This window comes from Prinia subflava, chromosome 4 (genome assembly GCF_021018805.1).
Source record: "Prinia subflava isolate CZ2003 ecotype Zambia chromosome 4, Cam_Psub_1.2, whole genome shotgun sequence".
NCBI classification, from domain to species: Eukaryota; Metazoa; Chordata; class Aves; order Passeriformes; family Cisticolidae; genus Prinia; species Prinia subflava.
In genome coordinates, this window is record NC_086250.1 from 23,475,948 (window position 1) to 23,492,899 (window position 16,952).

The window sequence follows — 16,952 nt, forward strand, 5'->3', positions numbered from 1 at the left end:
CTAAAGTCAGTCCAGTTGGAGGACTTGGAATGATAAGTAACAGTCTATAAATGTATTTGAAACATACATAAAAATTATGCTGTCTATTAATAGCTTTGTCATGCTTTAATATATTAAAATAAAATTACTTTTGTGTCTTGTGAACATTAATTAGGAAATTCTTTGGTCTTAGTTGCTTGCTTAAGCTCAGTGTGCTAACTTTTGACGGGGTGTGGGTGTATATATATATCTAGTAATGAGTTGATTTTGTGATCTGGTCATTTCAGATACTTTTGCCTGATAGGAAAATTGATGCAAAGCTTGATAACTACAGTAGAAAATTTATATGCAGCTTACAGTGGTAAGAAATATGTAGCTGCTTGAAGTATTCTTGCATTGGAATTACATAACACCACATTCATTATTCTTTGACTGTAACAAAAATGTTGTTCTTCAGAGGTCAAAAATGGATGTGTTGAGTGTTTGGATGAAATGCAACTTCATCCTTTCTTATCAGAGCTAGAGTTATGCACTATAATAAACTCATTTATCTGAAAGTAAAGGAAGGACATAAAATCAGGCTTTTGACTGATAGACTAAAATTAATTTGTCTTCTTTGCTTAAATTTCAAAAAGTTTCGTACATCTAAATTAAGAATGCTTTATACTTTCGAGAATATTCAGACCAAATACACAATAACTTCTGGCTTTTAGTTCATAGTCCCAGACTGGTTAAAAATACTTAGAGTTCTTTAATTACTGATAAAACAGTCTTGGGATTTTTTTGTGTTAAGTATGGGGAATATAGTCCTTATAAAGGAATTAAAACTGTCAGTTAAAAGAGAACAGTTTGAAATGGAGGCTGAAATTCCAGAATGTCTTCAATTGGTTTGGTTGTTGGCAGCGAGCCTGTGTTTCATTTCATACAGTAGAGTTAGCAGAGTCTAACAGTAATGTCTGACCATTTTATCTCCCCACCCATTTGATTTTGAGTTTTTCCACCTACAAATCTTCAAAAAGTAGATGAAAACATAGGACCTTAAGCAGTTGTTTTTAAAAGCCATTTTTTCTAATTGGTAAATTTAGTAGCGTGTTGCTGTTAATATGGGTGTTTGTGTAATAACTTCTGTAGGTTTCCTTCATTGCTGCAAAAATTGCTCATTACCCAGAAGCTCTCCTTCAGTAGGAGGGGAAAAAAAACCAGACTAGATGCTTTGGTTATGATTGTTCAATTTCATCATGTTAGCTTGCCAAAGGCAGTCTCTTCAGGTGATGGGAGGGTTGCTTCAGAGAGTTCTCTCTCAGGGAAATAGAGATGTTTTGTGCAATGGTTTGTGTGGAATAGCTTAGGTTTCCTGTGATGTTAAGTAATTGAGAGGGAGGATGTTATACTCTTCCAACAGGACAGATGAGCTCCAAGGGGCTAGTCAATTTGGAAAGTGAAATTGGTTGTGTTTCTGCTTTGTTCTGTTATCCTGTGGGGTTACTGAAGTTTTCTTCCTCTCTTCCCGAAACGTATACTAGCAACAGAGTGGAACACTTGCTTTGCTTGTTATCTATGTACTTCTGACCTTCTTTAGTTGTGCATGTTACTTTAAGGACTTGAAATCCCAAATGTTACTGTAAATGATTTCTGTTCATAAACTTGTCCTGTCACAATCTGGTGCTTTCATCCTGTGGTTTAATGCTGTAGTTTTCTGTCTTGATGTTAGCAGTCACTGACCTATGAAGAAGCAGTTCTGTCTGCATGCTATCTCTGTGCTGTGTTGAGGAACTAAACCTGACTGAAACTGAAATTCAGTGGTCTTTAAAAAAGTAATTAATTTCAGTTGCTTTTCAGGTCCAGTTTATGATCATCAGTTGGAAAGCTAGTATCCCTATATTAGGAGATTTTTTTTAAAGGAGTTGATATTGCCTGTCAGAGGAGTGTGTGAATCTTACTTTAGTGATAATACAGGCATAAAAACACCTGTGAAAGTCTACCCTGAAAGGAAATGTTAGAGGGGATGGAATTGTAACCAGTTTTGTGTTCTTGAATAGTTTTTTGGTTTTTATGTGCTTGGTTTTGTGTCAGTTAAAAGAATAACACACATGCCTTTTACACTTGAAATAGTGTTGTGGTAATTGTAATGCTTGGGTTCTGTCATCATTTAAGTATTTTTCAGGCGTTTTGTTTCACTAGATTATTTTACAGCTTCAGCATTATTTTACAGCTAAATGTGAACAGGTAACTTATTACAAAGCTTGAATTTGCTAAAAGTGATTCATGTTTCCAGTTTTGAACCATTCTTCATTTGGAATTTTATCTAGTTAAAACCTTTGTTTTGTTCTTCCACTGGGTTCTGTTGAGAGTGCCTGTTAGGGTCTTAACTGTCCAGCCTTGTATGAGGGGGGAAGAGGGTATTTTGTGTATAAGTTGCTCTATGCATTTCTGTCACAGCAGTGTTCTACTACAGAGTGATAGACCTGACCTTCAGGTCACCTACGTTTTCTCTCTGATTCAAGAAATGTTCCCTTACTTCACTAACGAAGAGGGTGTGTAGACTAGTTCATATTAGTAAGGACATTACTACTACCTCTGCTATGTGAGCATTTAATTTGAAACGCTTCCTTCCAGTAGTAATACTTTGTGACTTGGCTTACTCTTTCAGTAAGTACAAAGCTCTCTGCTGTTACTGACTTTCAGTTTAACCTCTGTTAAGATTCAATGGCAATATTTTACTAAGACAAACATAATTTGTCAGCACCTGCTAAGTTCCTCTAAACAAAACAATAAGAAATTTTATAATAATAAAATTCTGTGCAAGGTTTAAGAGATTGAAGATGTCACCCTCAGTTGTGAAATTAGACTTAAGAAAATAAAAGCATAATATATTCCTTAGTGTTAGCATAGTCAGACTCTCATTTTAGATAGGTGATCAGTGTTCTTGGTTGCCTTTCTTTTTTCAGTAGCTATTTGATTCAACAGGTGAAAGTATCCATACTGTTCAGAGTCTATGACTAAGCGTACTAAATGATCAACTACATTAATCCATTCAAAGACTAGTGTGAGTTCCAGTCCTTGACTTTCTCTTCTTTGGTAAACCACGGTGGAAAAAAGAGAATAATTGCTCACTTTATACCAGAGTAAGAGAGGAATGTTTGTTTATGAGAGAAAAATGAAGCAGTGAAGACTTGGAGTCTTAAGTTTCTGGAGTGGCATGGGGAGTTTCTTGCCGAAATAGCAGTGACATAATGCTGACGTCTTGAAATAGGCATCTTAAAATACTATGCAGTAAGTGTAAAGAATAATAATTAACAAACCTTGGAAAAATATGCAGCAGACACCACTGGCAAAATGTTGTTAGTATATGCTTGAGTTCAGTAATGCTCTACCAGTCAGTGGAATGGTATTAGGAAGTGACATACAGTAAATTCTTGTTTTTAAAGACCCAGCTGGAATTTACTAAAACTGCTGAAATTTACTTTCCTGCCTGGGGAGAGTTAATTAACTTTCACTTGTGAACCTGTGGATGTGGAAAGATACTAGATATCGTCAGTATAGCCTTAAACTAGTCCATATGCTGCAGTTTCCCTGATAGAGATGTACATAGTTGATACTGTGAATACTGGATTATTTGAAAGAATGAGATTAAAACTTAATTCTGTTTGTTTACTTCTCCATGCTTATAGTTACTTCTGCAAATCTAAAAGCTGATCATGGTTCAATACTACTGCAGATATGTAGCTGTCTTTCAGATATTAGAATGTTAACGATGCAATTGTTCTTACAGAGAAACAGAATATTTGCAATGTCTGTGTGCATACCTGTAGGAGGTATTCCTTTTCAATTTGTACTCTGTGGTATTAACAGTAAGACTAGAAGTGGAGTTAGTAACTTGACTGTCTTCTGAACTGAAGATGCATGTGTTTTCATTGCATTAGAACAAAACCTTGGGGAATTTCCTCTGCTTTTGTAGTTAGTCCTCTTAGATGGTGAGGAGTACCTGAACAGCCCTGTTGAATGCTGCTTGTAAACTAGGATGTTTCCTGAACTCATGTCATCCATGGTGAGGTAGACAACCTTTCACTATTTTGGTATCGACATCCCCTGCTTCCCTTGGATGCAGGAAAGTCAAGTTGTTTTCTGTTGTGTATATAAAAGGTCTGCTCTTCCTTGTGTGCAAATTCTTGCATATGTGATGAAATTAGTTGGAAGCTGTGAGGTGAGGAGAGGAAGAAAAACTGGATGAATATGAAGAGAAGTAGGAAGGGCAGTGAAAGGAATTGGTGGCCAGGAAAAGTAAATAGAGGTTGTACTTGCTGACTTGTAGCTCTATTTAAACCATATATGTTTTTTGCATTGTATTACAGATAAGGCCTTGTACTTCTTTTATGCGATGTACTAACACCACCTTTCTTAAGCTGGTTCTTCTGCACTTGGCTGTTTATCTCTCCCCTCCCAAAGGTCATTAATGTACTGATGAGTTGTGTCAGTCTTTTCTGAATGTTGCCTACTGATAAAATTATACAGGATTTTGGTCTTCCTTCTGTAGTCATAAGGCTATGCATTTCTTCCTATTATATGTTTTCTTTTATTCATGTTTCTCAACATGTCCTGCTTCTTGTGCAGGATCACAAGACCACCTTGTTCCAAGTGGAGAATCTCTCAAACGACCCTTCTCTTGACTCGGGCTAGAATTGCATGCAGGTGGTTGGTGTCAGGTTAGTCTGTGATGGCAGAACTGAGGGGTGTTGCTGTGAGGTTCAACTGAGGATCTGTCAGGTGTCAGTCTCACCTGGATCAGGTAATGGCTACTGATTTGTTCAGGGAGACCTTGAGGAATTTGGTTTTTAGCATCTCAAGTGTTGCTTGAGTGTCTGGCTTTAAGTCAGTTTGGTGTGCTTGCCTGTCAACCCAACCTGAACTTCTCTGGTCTTTGCCTCTCCTCTAACCTGAAAGGGGAAAATATTACCCCTGTAAGGAGCAGCTAGGCTGAGCTGTGCATGTGGTATTCTGCTGTCAAGTCCCTTGGCACAGTGGGGTGGAGGGGGAGAAGAGCCCTGTGTTACTGCCATGGAGAGAGCTTTGTTGGAGGGGACTGGTCTTGCACACCAGTGTCCTGGCTGATGTTTGAGAAAGCATCAGAGATCCTTGTGCTGAGCCAACTTGCTGAGTAATTTGAAAAAGTCAGAAGCTTCACATAAAGTTTGTGTTCAGCTTTGTTGCAAATATAAATGTTGATTAGCTTGGTGAAACCTCATCTGTGAGTTTCATTAGAAAGTTAATTTGGGTGATGTAGCAAAAGTGTCCTTTTTAAGTCTAGGTTTGATTTTCTTACCCTGTAGTGAGGACTGAGCTGGCCCACAAGGCCACAGTTATTCTGAACCCTTTGATATTAGTATATGGAGTCTCCAATTGTCTGAATACGGTGTCTTGATTTCTCCCTGTAACAACAAGTTGAGAAAATGTGCCTTCAGCCTTTAATTCTGAATTGTTTGGGGTTTTTTTGTTTTTTTAAGGCTGATAGCAGCAGAAGTTATGGAAGTCAAATGGGGTTGGTGATAGCAATAGCCAGCATAGTCTGTGCTTTGGTGTACTCCCAGATGTCAACTGACTTTGGGAGCTGTGATTGTTAATGAACTTGAAAGCTTTGCTCAGAAATTTATGGTTTTGGGGATGTTCTTGCTTTCAAAATTCTCTCTGGAGTTTTGAGATCCCCTCAAAGGGATTGGGCTATCTTACAGGAAAACATAGCTTGTTTTCTTAAGGGACTAATTCTCACTGTCAGGCTTTCACTAAGCCTTGAAGACCTGTTTGTCAATTTGAGGTGACAGTGACAATGGAAAATATTTCTGAAAGTGTGTTTGCTGATTCCTTATGCTTTTCTTCTCTCTTTGCCTTCTGCTTAACTTGCACGTGAGATCTTACTTGTCTTCTGTGGGGAGAGGAAGGAAGGCTTTGGGTCTTACCTGGCCTGATTTTGGCAGCAGCTTCTTCACTGGTCACCATAGGTGAATTCATTGAGGTTGAGACATGGCAGTGGAAAGGAAAACTTTTAGTTCTTCTTAATAATTACATAGTTTATTTTTCTGCTATGTGTAGAGATTCTTCTCATTGCTCTCTAATGAATTACTGCTGTGTGATTATGGTTATTGCTTATGTGTGGGGGAGGGGAGCTGTCCTCAAGTGAATTCACTTGTGCATATCAGATGTCTAAAGTGGCAGATTCTTTAATGAATTTTCTATTCCTTTTCCTGTAGCTTAAGTTTGATCCTACCTTATTTCCTAAATGCAAACTGGAGGCTATTATAATGTACTGGAGATTGTTACAGCCTGAAAAGGGAAAGTGTGACTAATGGCAGGTAATCTCAGGGCATGCTGGTTACTTCTAGTGCAGGTTGAAGAAGCTTTGTGAGCAGAAACAAGGGAGGATGCTTTGAGAATAAATGTAGAAGTGATTAGAAACAAGCCTATCATAGGAGTTATGTTCTTTGAATGCAGGAAAATGCTTTGAACCAAAGAGCATCAAGAAGACTGGACATTGTCTAGTCAAATGCTAATGTGAGTTGAAACAGGCACAGGTCTTTCAAGTATTTTTGTGCCTTTGTTTTTGTGTTATGGCTCCTTGATGATCCAGCCTGAGTAATGGTGAGAACTTGGTAATCTGAACAAAATTCTCCAGGTTTTCTGGTCCTCCATGTCTAGTTCTTTTGGTCCTAGAAGGCCAGATTTCCCATGGAAAATAAACGGGAATGCAAGGAACGGAAAAAAATGTCAGAGGACAAACAACTTTATTGGCAAGACTGCTCCTTGTTCTTTAGATTCTGGACATTCCAAGACAACAAATGGTATATTCTGGTGTGGTAGAACTGTTGAATATGTATCTGGCTTGTGTGAAACATGAATCTGTTTCCCCTGTGGGTGAATGGTTCAGTAGATTTATTTTGTTTGCAGACTTTCTACCTGTCCTCTCCTTTGACATCTAGTGCTGCAGATGAGTTGGTGTGACTGTGAAGTGTTACTTATGACTGTGGTGTATTCTTAAACTGAAAATATTTGTGTACTGATAATGCGGACCTGCATTGTTATGCCTGTCAGGAGAGGAGCTGTGGGAATGCTAGCAGTTGGGTAGGATGTTGTTGGGATAAACTCTGCTGATGTGAATGAAGATGGTATTTGTCTCCCTTTGGAGTCGGCACAAGCGCAAGGAGTAGAACTCAACTCTGGAAGAATTATGTAGTCCATTGTACAAACTTGTGATTCAGAAAGGTGAAATGAGAAATCTGTTGAACCAAATATTTTATAAAGAAGTAATCAGGCCACTTCCATCCAGTCAGATCTAAAAGATTGCTAAGTTGGCTCTGTTGTATAGGAACTGTCTAGTTGAGGAGTTAATGTTGTGTGATGGGTAAATCTGTGAACATGAAGAAGCAGGGGAAGCATGTGGATCAGTATTGCATTGCAGCCAGCTTGTGGCTGTGATCGCTCTTGCTTCTCTGAAGTACAAATTTGCCTTTTACATTGTGAACTTAAACAATCTCACTTGAACACCTTACTATTTTAATTTCTAGATGGGAATGATGAGCAATCCCAGCCCTTATGGCCAACCCTATAGTCAAAATACTGGGCAGCAGATTGGAGCCAGTGGACTTGGCCCTCAGATGCAGAATAAAGCTGGACTGCAGAATAGCTTACCACAGTTTCCAATGGACAAGAAGCCAATTCCTGGGTCAGGAATGCCTAACATGGTAAGTAAAATGAAAACTGTATTCAGAAAACGTTGTGACAAAGAGGAGCAATGTGCTCTGGTCTTTCCACATTGTAAGTTTTTTATGCAGATGTCATACCCAGTGTGAATATGTGCTCAGAATCCACACAGAATGCACTTGGTTCAACCCCTAAGACTGATATGAGGGGAGAGGGCTGACTTGTGCTGACTGTGAGAACTGCTATGTTGATAAACTGCATCTCCACTCAAGCCCTGTTACTTGCTTCAAACCCTGTTAACAGGGAAAATGAAATGGAGCTCCTTAACTGAAATGAGCTTTGCAACCTGTTTGGACACCTCTGCTTTCCTGTCCTAACCTTTCTTTTGTTGTTGCTGTATTGGGCCTCTTCTCCTCAGAAGAAGGAGGTGAAAGAATTTTCCATCTCTGTCTGGAGAATTGTTTTTCTGCTTGTACTCACTGATGTTTTTGGGAAAGAGAAGTGTCCCTTCTCAAACAGGTGTTACCTGTGATAGGGCTTAGAAACCCCAGCACTCTGTTCTTTCTTGGGATTACACGAACTCACACAACGGTCCTGGTGCTGGAGGTGATTCCCTGGCAACTGTAGTAGCCTTGGTAGCTTTCCTTTTATCTCCTCTCTTATTGCAGCAGGACTTAAGGTAAGGGGAAGTAAGAATGGTGGGAAAAGTGGATGATCCAAACTTGTAAATGCCAGTGCCTCACCACATGCCTTAACATTAGATTCCCTGGCTTGAGCTTAACGCTGATGCCTCATTTTCAAAGGTTAAATTGGTTAGGGGTATGACATGTAACATGTCTTACAGTTTTTTCCCATATATATATATAAAATAAATCTAGAAAACAAATTTATATTTCTGAATATAACTTGTGTTTCTCCCTGCTTCAAATTTCACTCCCACACACCCCTTGGGAGGGTCCATCTATTGATCTTATTAACTGTTGCTGAAGAACCATTTCCAGTTAACTTTAGCACTTTTTAATTAAAAAGAACTCCATCCTGTGAATTTTATTTAATATTTTTTAAGTTGAGCATGAAACATTGGAAGACAAGCAAACCAATTGGCTGTTTGAATCAATAAAAAAGCAGCCAAAACTTGTTCAGAGCCCCAGCTGTCACGTTTGTGTTCAGCGCAGAGCATATAATTCTTTTGAACTGATACCCAGCTGAACGTAGGAACTTGAAGTTCTTGTTGTCTCAGTTGTTGTTGAGAATGCCAGGCTGCAAACAAGACAGCAAGACGGTGATATAGGAACATGCACAGACCCTGAGGACCTGAATAATTGATGATGTCGCCTTGTAAAATGGAAGGGTAATACTAGTAGTCAGGAGATACAGGAGAATTGGGGTTTAGAAATACAGGTAGCTGAGGTCTAAACATCTGGAGATCTCTAGAAACATCCTGTGAAACTTCTGTGAAGAGTCAATCAGAAACTGAAGTCTGTTGAGCTGAAGTAATATAGGCACCATAGAGTACCTGAGCCTCTCTTGTTTGAGTATTCCTCAGATGTCACCTGAAAGGAATACAAAGAGTTCTGAACAAATAAACAGAACCAGAGTAGACAAACTAGATGTTGCCATTACCTGACATTAGTTCTGTGGTGTTTATTATCCTGAAGGTGTGCTTCATCTCTAGCAGAGACTAGGAGATGCTTGTTTTGAATGCCTATGTGCAAGTTTGCTGAGGGAAAAAGGTTACAAGCTTCCTGAAACTTCCCTTTCATTCTGCTTTTCTAGGAGCAGTCAACTTGAGACACCTTATACTGAGAGGGAAAACCTTATTCATTCTAAAATGTGCTGTGTTCCATTAATGCAAGAATTGTGGATGCAACTTTTTAGCCTCCAAAATGAGGAGATTTGAGATCTAAATGCTGTTAATATTTTCTGGTTGGCCTAGCACTGCAAATTAACCTGTGAGCATGTACAAAGGTCTGCTGGCCTTTGATAAGGCAAGAGCTAGGACTAATAGCTAGTGATATGAGAGGAAATTGTGGCTGGCAAGAGAATTGCCAGGACTGTTGCTGAGGGACATTTTTAATGAGTCCTCCAGAACTACACATAGGTGGGCTGTTTCCTTAATCAGAGAATGTAGTAGTAGTTTTTTTCTCTTATTGGACTTTCTTGTGTTGCTGTTTACTTGCTAAATGAACTTTTTAAAAACAGATTTATTTCCAGGAATTTCTTTTTCACCTTTTTCAGGGCCAGCAGCAGGCTTCCCAGGTACAGCAAGCTGGGATGGGGCCAGCAGCTTCTCAAGGAATGGGGACTGGTGCACCAACAGCAGATCCGGAAAAGCGCAAACTCATTCAACAGCAACTCGTTCTCCTCTTACATGCCCATAAGTGTCAGCGTCGAGAGCAGGCCAATGGGGAGGTGCGACAGTGCAACCTTCCACATTGCCGAACCATGAAGAATGTCTTGAACCACATGACACACTGTCAGGCTGGCAAATCTTGCCAAGGTAGGTGGGGGAATGGTTATGTAGATGAGGTCATTGTTTGAGGGAGAAGAGCTCCTAGAAAGAGATGGACTAGTGCGTGATTTGGGAAATAAGTTAAAGACACTGTCTTATTTGCTTGAGACAGGGAAATTGTAAGCAACTTCTGAGCCTGTAAGGCTCTGAGTTTAGGCAAGTTAGAGGGGCAAGACACAGCAAAGATATGAGTAAAAATCTTTTGCCTAACTTCATAACTGACACTAAAATCTTTTAGATTTTGCCTTTTTTTTAAAGGTAAACACAAACAAGGAATCTGCAAATAGGAGTCTACCTGTCTTCCCTAAACTGAAGACATGAATCTCGAGCAATACCAAACCATGAATTTTACTGCTACTGGCACTTGCAACCTCTTTCTGTCCTACTAAAATGTAATCTCCGTTTTTGATAGCCTTGGTTCATCTGGATTGTGCCAGTTGTTGACATCTCAGTTGCTTGGCACAGTCTGCCTGATACCTGAGCTAGATGGAGTTATCATTCAAGCTACAGAGACACAGTCTTGGGGTATCACATGGAGTTTTCAAGTAGGCTTTGGTACTATTGGTGAGCCTATAGTACTAGAAGAAATCTGGCTACATTATCAGGGCTAGTTAGTGCTGAACTATTTCAAATAATACTTTATTGACTTTGTGTTGATATAGATGTGTGCCCTGAGAGAAAATGCCACTCTCTACCCAGTTTGTTATGACATGCAGAGATACTGGCAGCAGTTTGTAAATGCTTCTCACTCCTTCTCTTTCCTCAGTGGCACATTGCGCATCTTCACGACAAATCATCTCACACTGGAAGAATTGTACAAGACATGACTGTCCTGTATGTTTGCCTCTCAAAAATGCTGGAGACAAAAGAAATCAACAATGTAAGTCTACTGGGGAATTCTGTGTGGTAAATAGACCATAAAATGCATGTTGAGAATTAAACTTTCTTGCACCCATATGGTAGTGGTGATGATCTCAAACCTGGGAACATGTTAATGTGATTTTTCTCTTGTTTTAATCTCAGTATTTTTCTGGCTCTGATTGCTAGTGTTTATGAAAGCTTTCTAACTTTATTGTATTTTTCTATCAAGAGAGTGGTAAGGATGAACAAATGAATAGCTCTCTCAACCAAATGATTGGCTTTTCATTACTGCTGCTTCCAGCTGGATGGTTTCTGGAGGCAGATGTGCGCACACATGCACATTGGGTCATTTCAGCCCTGATACTTGGTTCTGTCTTAATTCTTTTTTTGCATCAGATGTCACTTGCCCTTTCTCTTTGTGTCCCCTTGGTCTCCCTGACAAAATGTTTGGCAAGATTCTTGTCTTTGTGTTACCTGCATGGGGTTTTTTTGCCCTACTTTACGTTACTGTAGGCTATTCTCATGACTAATGTGAGCTATTTCTTAAAGAAAAATTTAAAAAAACAAAAAGGGCAGAAAAGTCGTTACAATGGCTGGTGGAAAGCTGTATGTACACTTCGGCCTTTAGCCTCTGTGACATGGTGTTCCTCTGTTTTCAGTTTAAAGCTAGCAGATGTGTCTTAAATATTTAAGAGCGGGATTTCCTCTAAGCAGCCCAAAGGGAAAACAGCATGTTGGATTGGCTGGTTGGGTCAAAACTTGTCTCTCTGTCTGTTTCGTGACACTTCTCTCACTTGTTTCGTGACAGGTTTTTCAGATCTGTTCCCTGCATGCTTCCAGGAGATATTTTAGTTCTGAGCAGCCAGTGCACTCTGTCCCTGTATTGGTGGGTGTCTCTGGCCACCCTCTGCTCTCCTCACTAACTCCACGTGTTTCTCGCAGCGCTGCTGGGTGGAACTGCAGTAGGACTTGCCAATACCGGCTCTGTGGGCGTGGGGCAGCAGACAACGCCCAGCATCAACACTACCAGTCAGATAGACCCCAGCTCCATTGAGAGGGCCTATGCAGCCCTTGGACTGACCTATCAAGGGAACCAGATGCAGACACAGCCCCAGGCTCAAGTGAAGAATCAGCAACAAGGACAGTCACCCCAGAGTCTGCGCCCTATGAATCCTATGAGTAAGTTTATCTGTTAGCATTAAAAAGCAAACTACAGGCAACTTCCCCATGCTACATCTAATGCAAATTTTCTCAACCTACTAGCTTAATACTGTTACTTAATTTCTAAAAGGTAGGGCTTTGAGATATTTTAGACTTGAAATAGCAAATTATTAAGTGGAACAGGAAAATTAGATGGCCCAGGTGCCTTCTCCTGGGAAACAAGTTTTCTGAAAAAAACTACTTTCTCTGGAAAAACAATAATTTTCCAAGGTGATTTTTTTGGGGGGGAGCTTTATACGGAAATTTCAGGCTATTGGGGAGTTTTTAATTGGATATGCAGGCATTGGAATGCCAGCATAGAAGTATACTTCCCTGTCACTAAGAGTGCAGCATTTTACGTTTGTATCTCAGATATGTAAAATGAAAAATAGTAAAATAACTGACATCCTCCCCAAATCCTGTCATGTGATCTCACATAGCTCTAAGTTGTCTAGGTGGCTTAAAGCAACATCATAGGACTAGATAAGAACTCCAAAGTGCAGTTAATGGGAACCTGGCTATTGGTGGTGTCAAATGAAGTCACCTTTAATCACCAAATCTGAGTTTGATAGTTTGAAATTACATCACAGACCTTTTTTCACTCTCAGCTGTTTGAGTTGCATAAGTAGATACGACTTTTTTACTGGAAAAGAGGAAAAAAGAGCTGGTAGTGATTTATCACAAACTTGTATGGGATTGCCTACATGTCTCATGACAAACTTGTGTGCAGAATGAGAGATTGGTGCAGAAACACACAAACTGCAGCCTGCAACCAACTGCTACTTAGTTCTGCAAAGGGAATGCTGCTCCTGAGTTGCTCAAGAAAAGGCTGCTGGGTGGAGTAGACTTGTTGATGACATAACTGGCCCTTACAGATTGCGTGTGTCTTGCTAAAACTTTACCTTCCAGTGTGTAAAAACAGAAGAAAGGGCAAGGATTCTGAGAGCTTAGTCTTAAAACAATTAGAATGAAAATAATGTTATTTTCTATTGTGCCTTAGAGTCTTTTCTGAAGCAAAATGATTCCTATTTTTATGTATGTAATTACTTACAGAGACAGTGTTTGTCTGTGCATTCCTTGCAAACAGTGGGCATTCTTTCTACACTTGCTAAGAAAATCCAGTGAAATGGGATTGAGAAAACTCTTGGAGTGTGAAGAACTGCATCTTAATGTAGAAAGGACAAGCATGGAAAGTGTAGGCTTTTGAATGTTGCTTCCTTATTAGGAGTGGGTAGCTGAGGAGGAAATTACAACAGGTGAGATAGGAATTACGAGGTCATGGCCTACAGGACAACAGGGCTAGTTTAGGAGAAACAGCACAATTTGATGAAGACTGCTGTGTGAAAAGATGGAGTCCTAAGTAGCTCAAAGAAATGGTGGGTTTTGACTGTTGAAAAAGGGAGAGTTAAGGTAAAGGCTGACTGTTGTCTTGCACACCAATGTGCTTTCAGATTTATGAAAAATCTGTTCAATACTTGGTTGTGATATTAGGGGTATGTATTAGGCTCAGTAGACTTAATTTCAGTGGGTTTCTCTTGTTTGCAGTGTGTAACTTTGTTTGAAATACAGATTCTGTAGCATTCAAATGTCCTAAATACATGTGAAGCTTGGTAATGGCTTTCATGCTACTTGCAGTTTCACAAAATGATCTGTTCAGAAGCTCCAGACAGAAGTATGTTGCATTTTTCTTCACTAATTGAGAGGTAGCTGTAGTGTGTGAAGAAAATAGGAAGTTTTTATGGTGATTAAGATCTGGAATGATTCAGAAAATCCTATTTTGTTATGCAACAAATTAAAGGTGTTTCCTGCCAAGGATTGTCAGATTTTCCTTCTTACAAGCATTGGAGTTAGTTCTAGGATCATTAAGTATGGAGTGGGTGAGAAGGGACCTTGGCTGATGTAGGTACTAGCTGATGTTTTAAGTGTTTGAAGCCTTTGTGAATATATATCCTAAGATTCTGAATGGAAAAAAACACCCAACTGCTACTAAACAAAAAATAAACTGTTGGAATCTTTCATTAGAGAGTCACAGGAAAGGACTCTGGAACATAATATTTGCAGCAAATTGAAATCACTGGTTTGTTGATAAGACCAGGAAGATGTGCAGAGGAGTAATGGGGTTGATGCTTCACTTGGAGGTCACCAGTGTTGTGCCTTGGCCTTTTTCTAAGTTTGTACAAAAAAGAGGGTGAAGAGAGGAATGGGTAATTAAATTCCCTTCCCAAAAGTCCAAGTACTTGAAAGTCTAAATCCTTGTTATTGCTAAACAGTTGCTGATTTTGTGTGGTAAATAGGCTCTTCATTTTTTTCTGTATTCTTCTGTTTTCTAGGTGCAAATCCAATGGGAGTGAATGGAGGAGTAGGGGTTCAACCCCCTAATCTGCTGCCTGACTCAATATTACATTCAACCATGAATTCTCAAAAGTAAGTTGAATCCTTTGTACCCCAGTGATTTTGTTTTGATCTCATGACACTTCTTGCATAAACAGTGGAGTAAATGCCATTGATGGCTTTCTCTCCCTTTGGATTTTGTAGCTTTTGTTGCAGTTTTCCAAGTTCTTGGGTAGAACAGCATGTACTCTTTCATGGCATTGTTTGGTGTGTGTGCAGCTATTTCTGTAGTTTGTCCATTGATTAGGGAATGGCTGAACTAGCACTTTGTCCTAACATTATTCTAAAAGAGGCTATGACTGTAAGATGAGTAAGCTGGGGCTAGACTTTTGCACTCAGTTCTTGCTCTGTTTTTGAAGCCCCATGTTGAGTGAAAGCGCCAATGTTGCCAGTTTGGGAGCCATGCCAACAGCTCAACCATCCAATACTGGAATTCGAAAGCAGTGGCATGAAGATATTACTCAGGATCTCCGAAACCACCTTGTTCATAAATTGTGAGTAGCTAATATCAAAACAATCTCCTGTTAGGTGAGCTGCTGCCCCAGAGGTCTATTGGTGGCAGAGGGGTTGCAGAAGGAAGCCTGACTTGCAAAACTAGAGGGTCAAGGAATGAATTTTATCAGGATGCATGAGAAGGGAAAGCAGAAGCATAAAAGATGGAGCGGCATCGGGTGGTTTGGGGCTGTTCTTTTGGAAGTTTCCCACCTCATACTCAAGCCATATTAAAGGGCTCAAGCCATCTACAACATCTACTGCCCCTGAAAGAAGTAGCAGTAGCTGTGGTCTGTCAGCGGATTTACTTGGTACTTTGCGTTCAAACCACAAGGGTTAATGCCACTCTGGGAGCATTCTAATCACTTGCATGCATTTCTTTAGTATTTTTTTCTTCCCTCTCAGAGTCCAAGCCATATTTCCTACTCCTGACCCTGCAGCACTGAAGGATCGACGTATGGAGAATCTGGTGGCATATGCTCGGAAGGTGGAAGGGGATATGTATGAATCAGCCAACAGCAGGGTGAGATGCCATCCCCTGCTGTCTAGTTTTGTGTACTTATACCTTGATCCTGTAGTGGTACGGGAGGAAGAGGAATGAAAGTACAGATAGGACACCCAAGCTGAGGAAACAAGTGTTATGGGGCTGCTGGATGGGGTCTAGGAACCAGCCAGTTTAAGGCTGCTGCCTGGGTGTGCCAGGAGTTGAGATGTGGTATGCCTGAGACTTGTCATAGTCCCCTAAAGACAGTGTTGAAGCTCTTTACTGTGCCTGTCCCAGGCAAGGTTTGGACACAACAAGAGATGTCTGGTGTTGGTCTAATAGTTGAGAGCAACCTTTTCCCCCTCCTATCTGTCTGACAGTCCCTGCAAAGGGGAAGACCTCCTCCTACCTCAAGCCAAAATGTGTGCCACTTTGCAAGTTTAAATCACTGGGACCAATTGACTTTTCTTTAATGTGTGTCCTTTCTTGGCTTTTATTCCTCCCCAACAGGCAGAGTACTATCACTTGCTAGCAGAGAAGATCTACAAGATTCAGAAGGAGTTGGAGGAGAAACGAAGAACCAGGCTGCAGAAGCAAAATATGATCCCAAATGCTTCAGGCATGCCACAAGCTCCTATGAATCAAGGGCCCAGTATGGGACAGCCACAGCCAGGAATGTCTGCAAGTAAGAACCTTTGGGTTACTGATTAACTGGTGCAGGAAATCCTGTACTGTCATTTCAGTAGCCTGGTGACCATTTAGTTGTTCATGGGTACCTGACTTGTTAGTGAGCTACTGTTCATTGTTTTACCTTGATAACATTCTTCAAATTTGTCCCCAGTTTCTGAAAACTGACTCTTAAGTCAGAGGATATTTCTGTGACTTGGATGTACTTCTATTTTCAAGGAAGTTCTTGAGTTTGCCTCACACTTGGAGGTCTCTTTAATAATGTTTAGTTACTGTATATATTTACTTTCTTTATACATGAGGTTTAATGTGTAATTCTCACTAAAATATTTGGTGGAAAAATCCTGGTGGTCTTCTGAATAACACTATCTTACTTCAATGTCTTTTTTCCCAGATGGTCCTCTTCCTGACCCAGCTCTGATACGTGCCAATGTGCCAAACCAGATGATGAATCGCATGCAGGCACAGCCAGGTAAATATTTGAAGAAAATTTGCTATTGTGATTTTTAAAAGAATCTTGAATTTGGACAGCTACTACTGAAACATCAGAGACCTTGTATCATGTGCAGTTTTTACATTTGATTAAGAAAATAGCTGTCTATATTGCATAATTCTTACATGACTGTATAATGAATATAAAACACTGTCTCTAGAAGC

General features: G+C 40.0%; 1 protein-coding gene across 1 annotated transcript in view; it reads left to right on the forward strand.

The window, feature by feature from the left end:
* EP300 (E1A binding protein p300) overlaps window positions 1-16,952 on the forward strand; it is a 64,813-nt gene that overhangs the window by 17,141 nt on the left and 30,720 nt on the right. Inside the window, exons 3-11 of the mRNA XM_063395991.1 lie at window positions 7,533-7,709; window positions 9,907-10,168; window positions 10,947-11,060; window positions 11,984-12,220; window positions 14,572-14,665; window positions 14,992-15,126; window positions 15,530-15,647; window positions 16,119-16,293; window positions 16,690-16,767. Coding sequence (XP_063252061.1) covers window positions 7,533-7,709; window positions 9,907-10,168; window positions 10,947-11,060; window positions 11,984-12,220; window positions 14,572-14,665; window positions 14,992-15,126; window positions 15,530-15,647; window positions 16,119-16,293; window positions 16,690-16,767 — 1,390 coding nt within the window. The remainder of the gene's footprint in view (window positions 1-7,532; window positions 7,710-9,906; window positions 10,169-10,946; window positions 11,061-11,983; window positions 12,221-14,571; window positions 14,666-14,991; window positions 15,127-15,529; window positions 15,648-16,118; window positions 16,294-16,689; window positions 16,768-16,952) is intronic.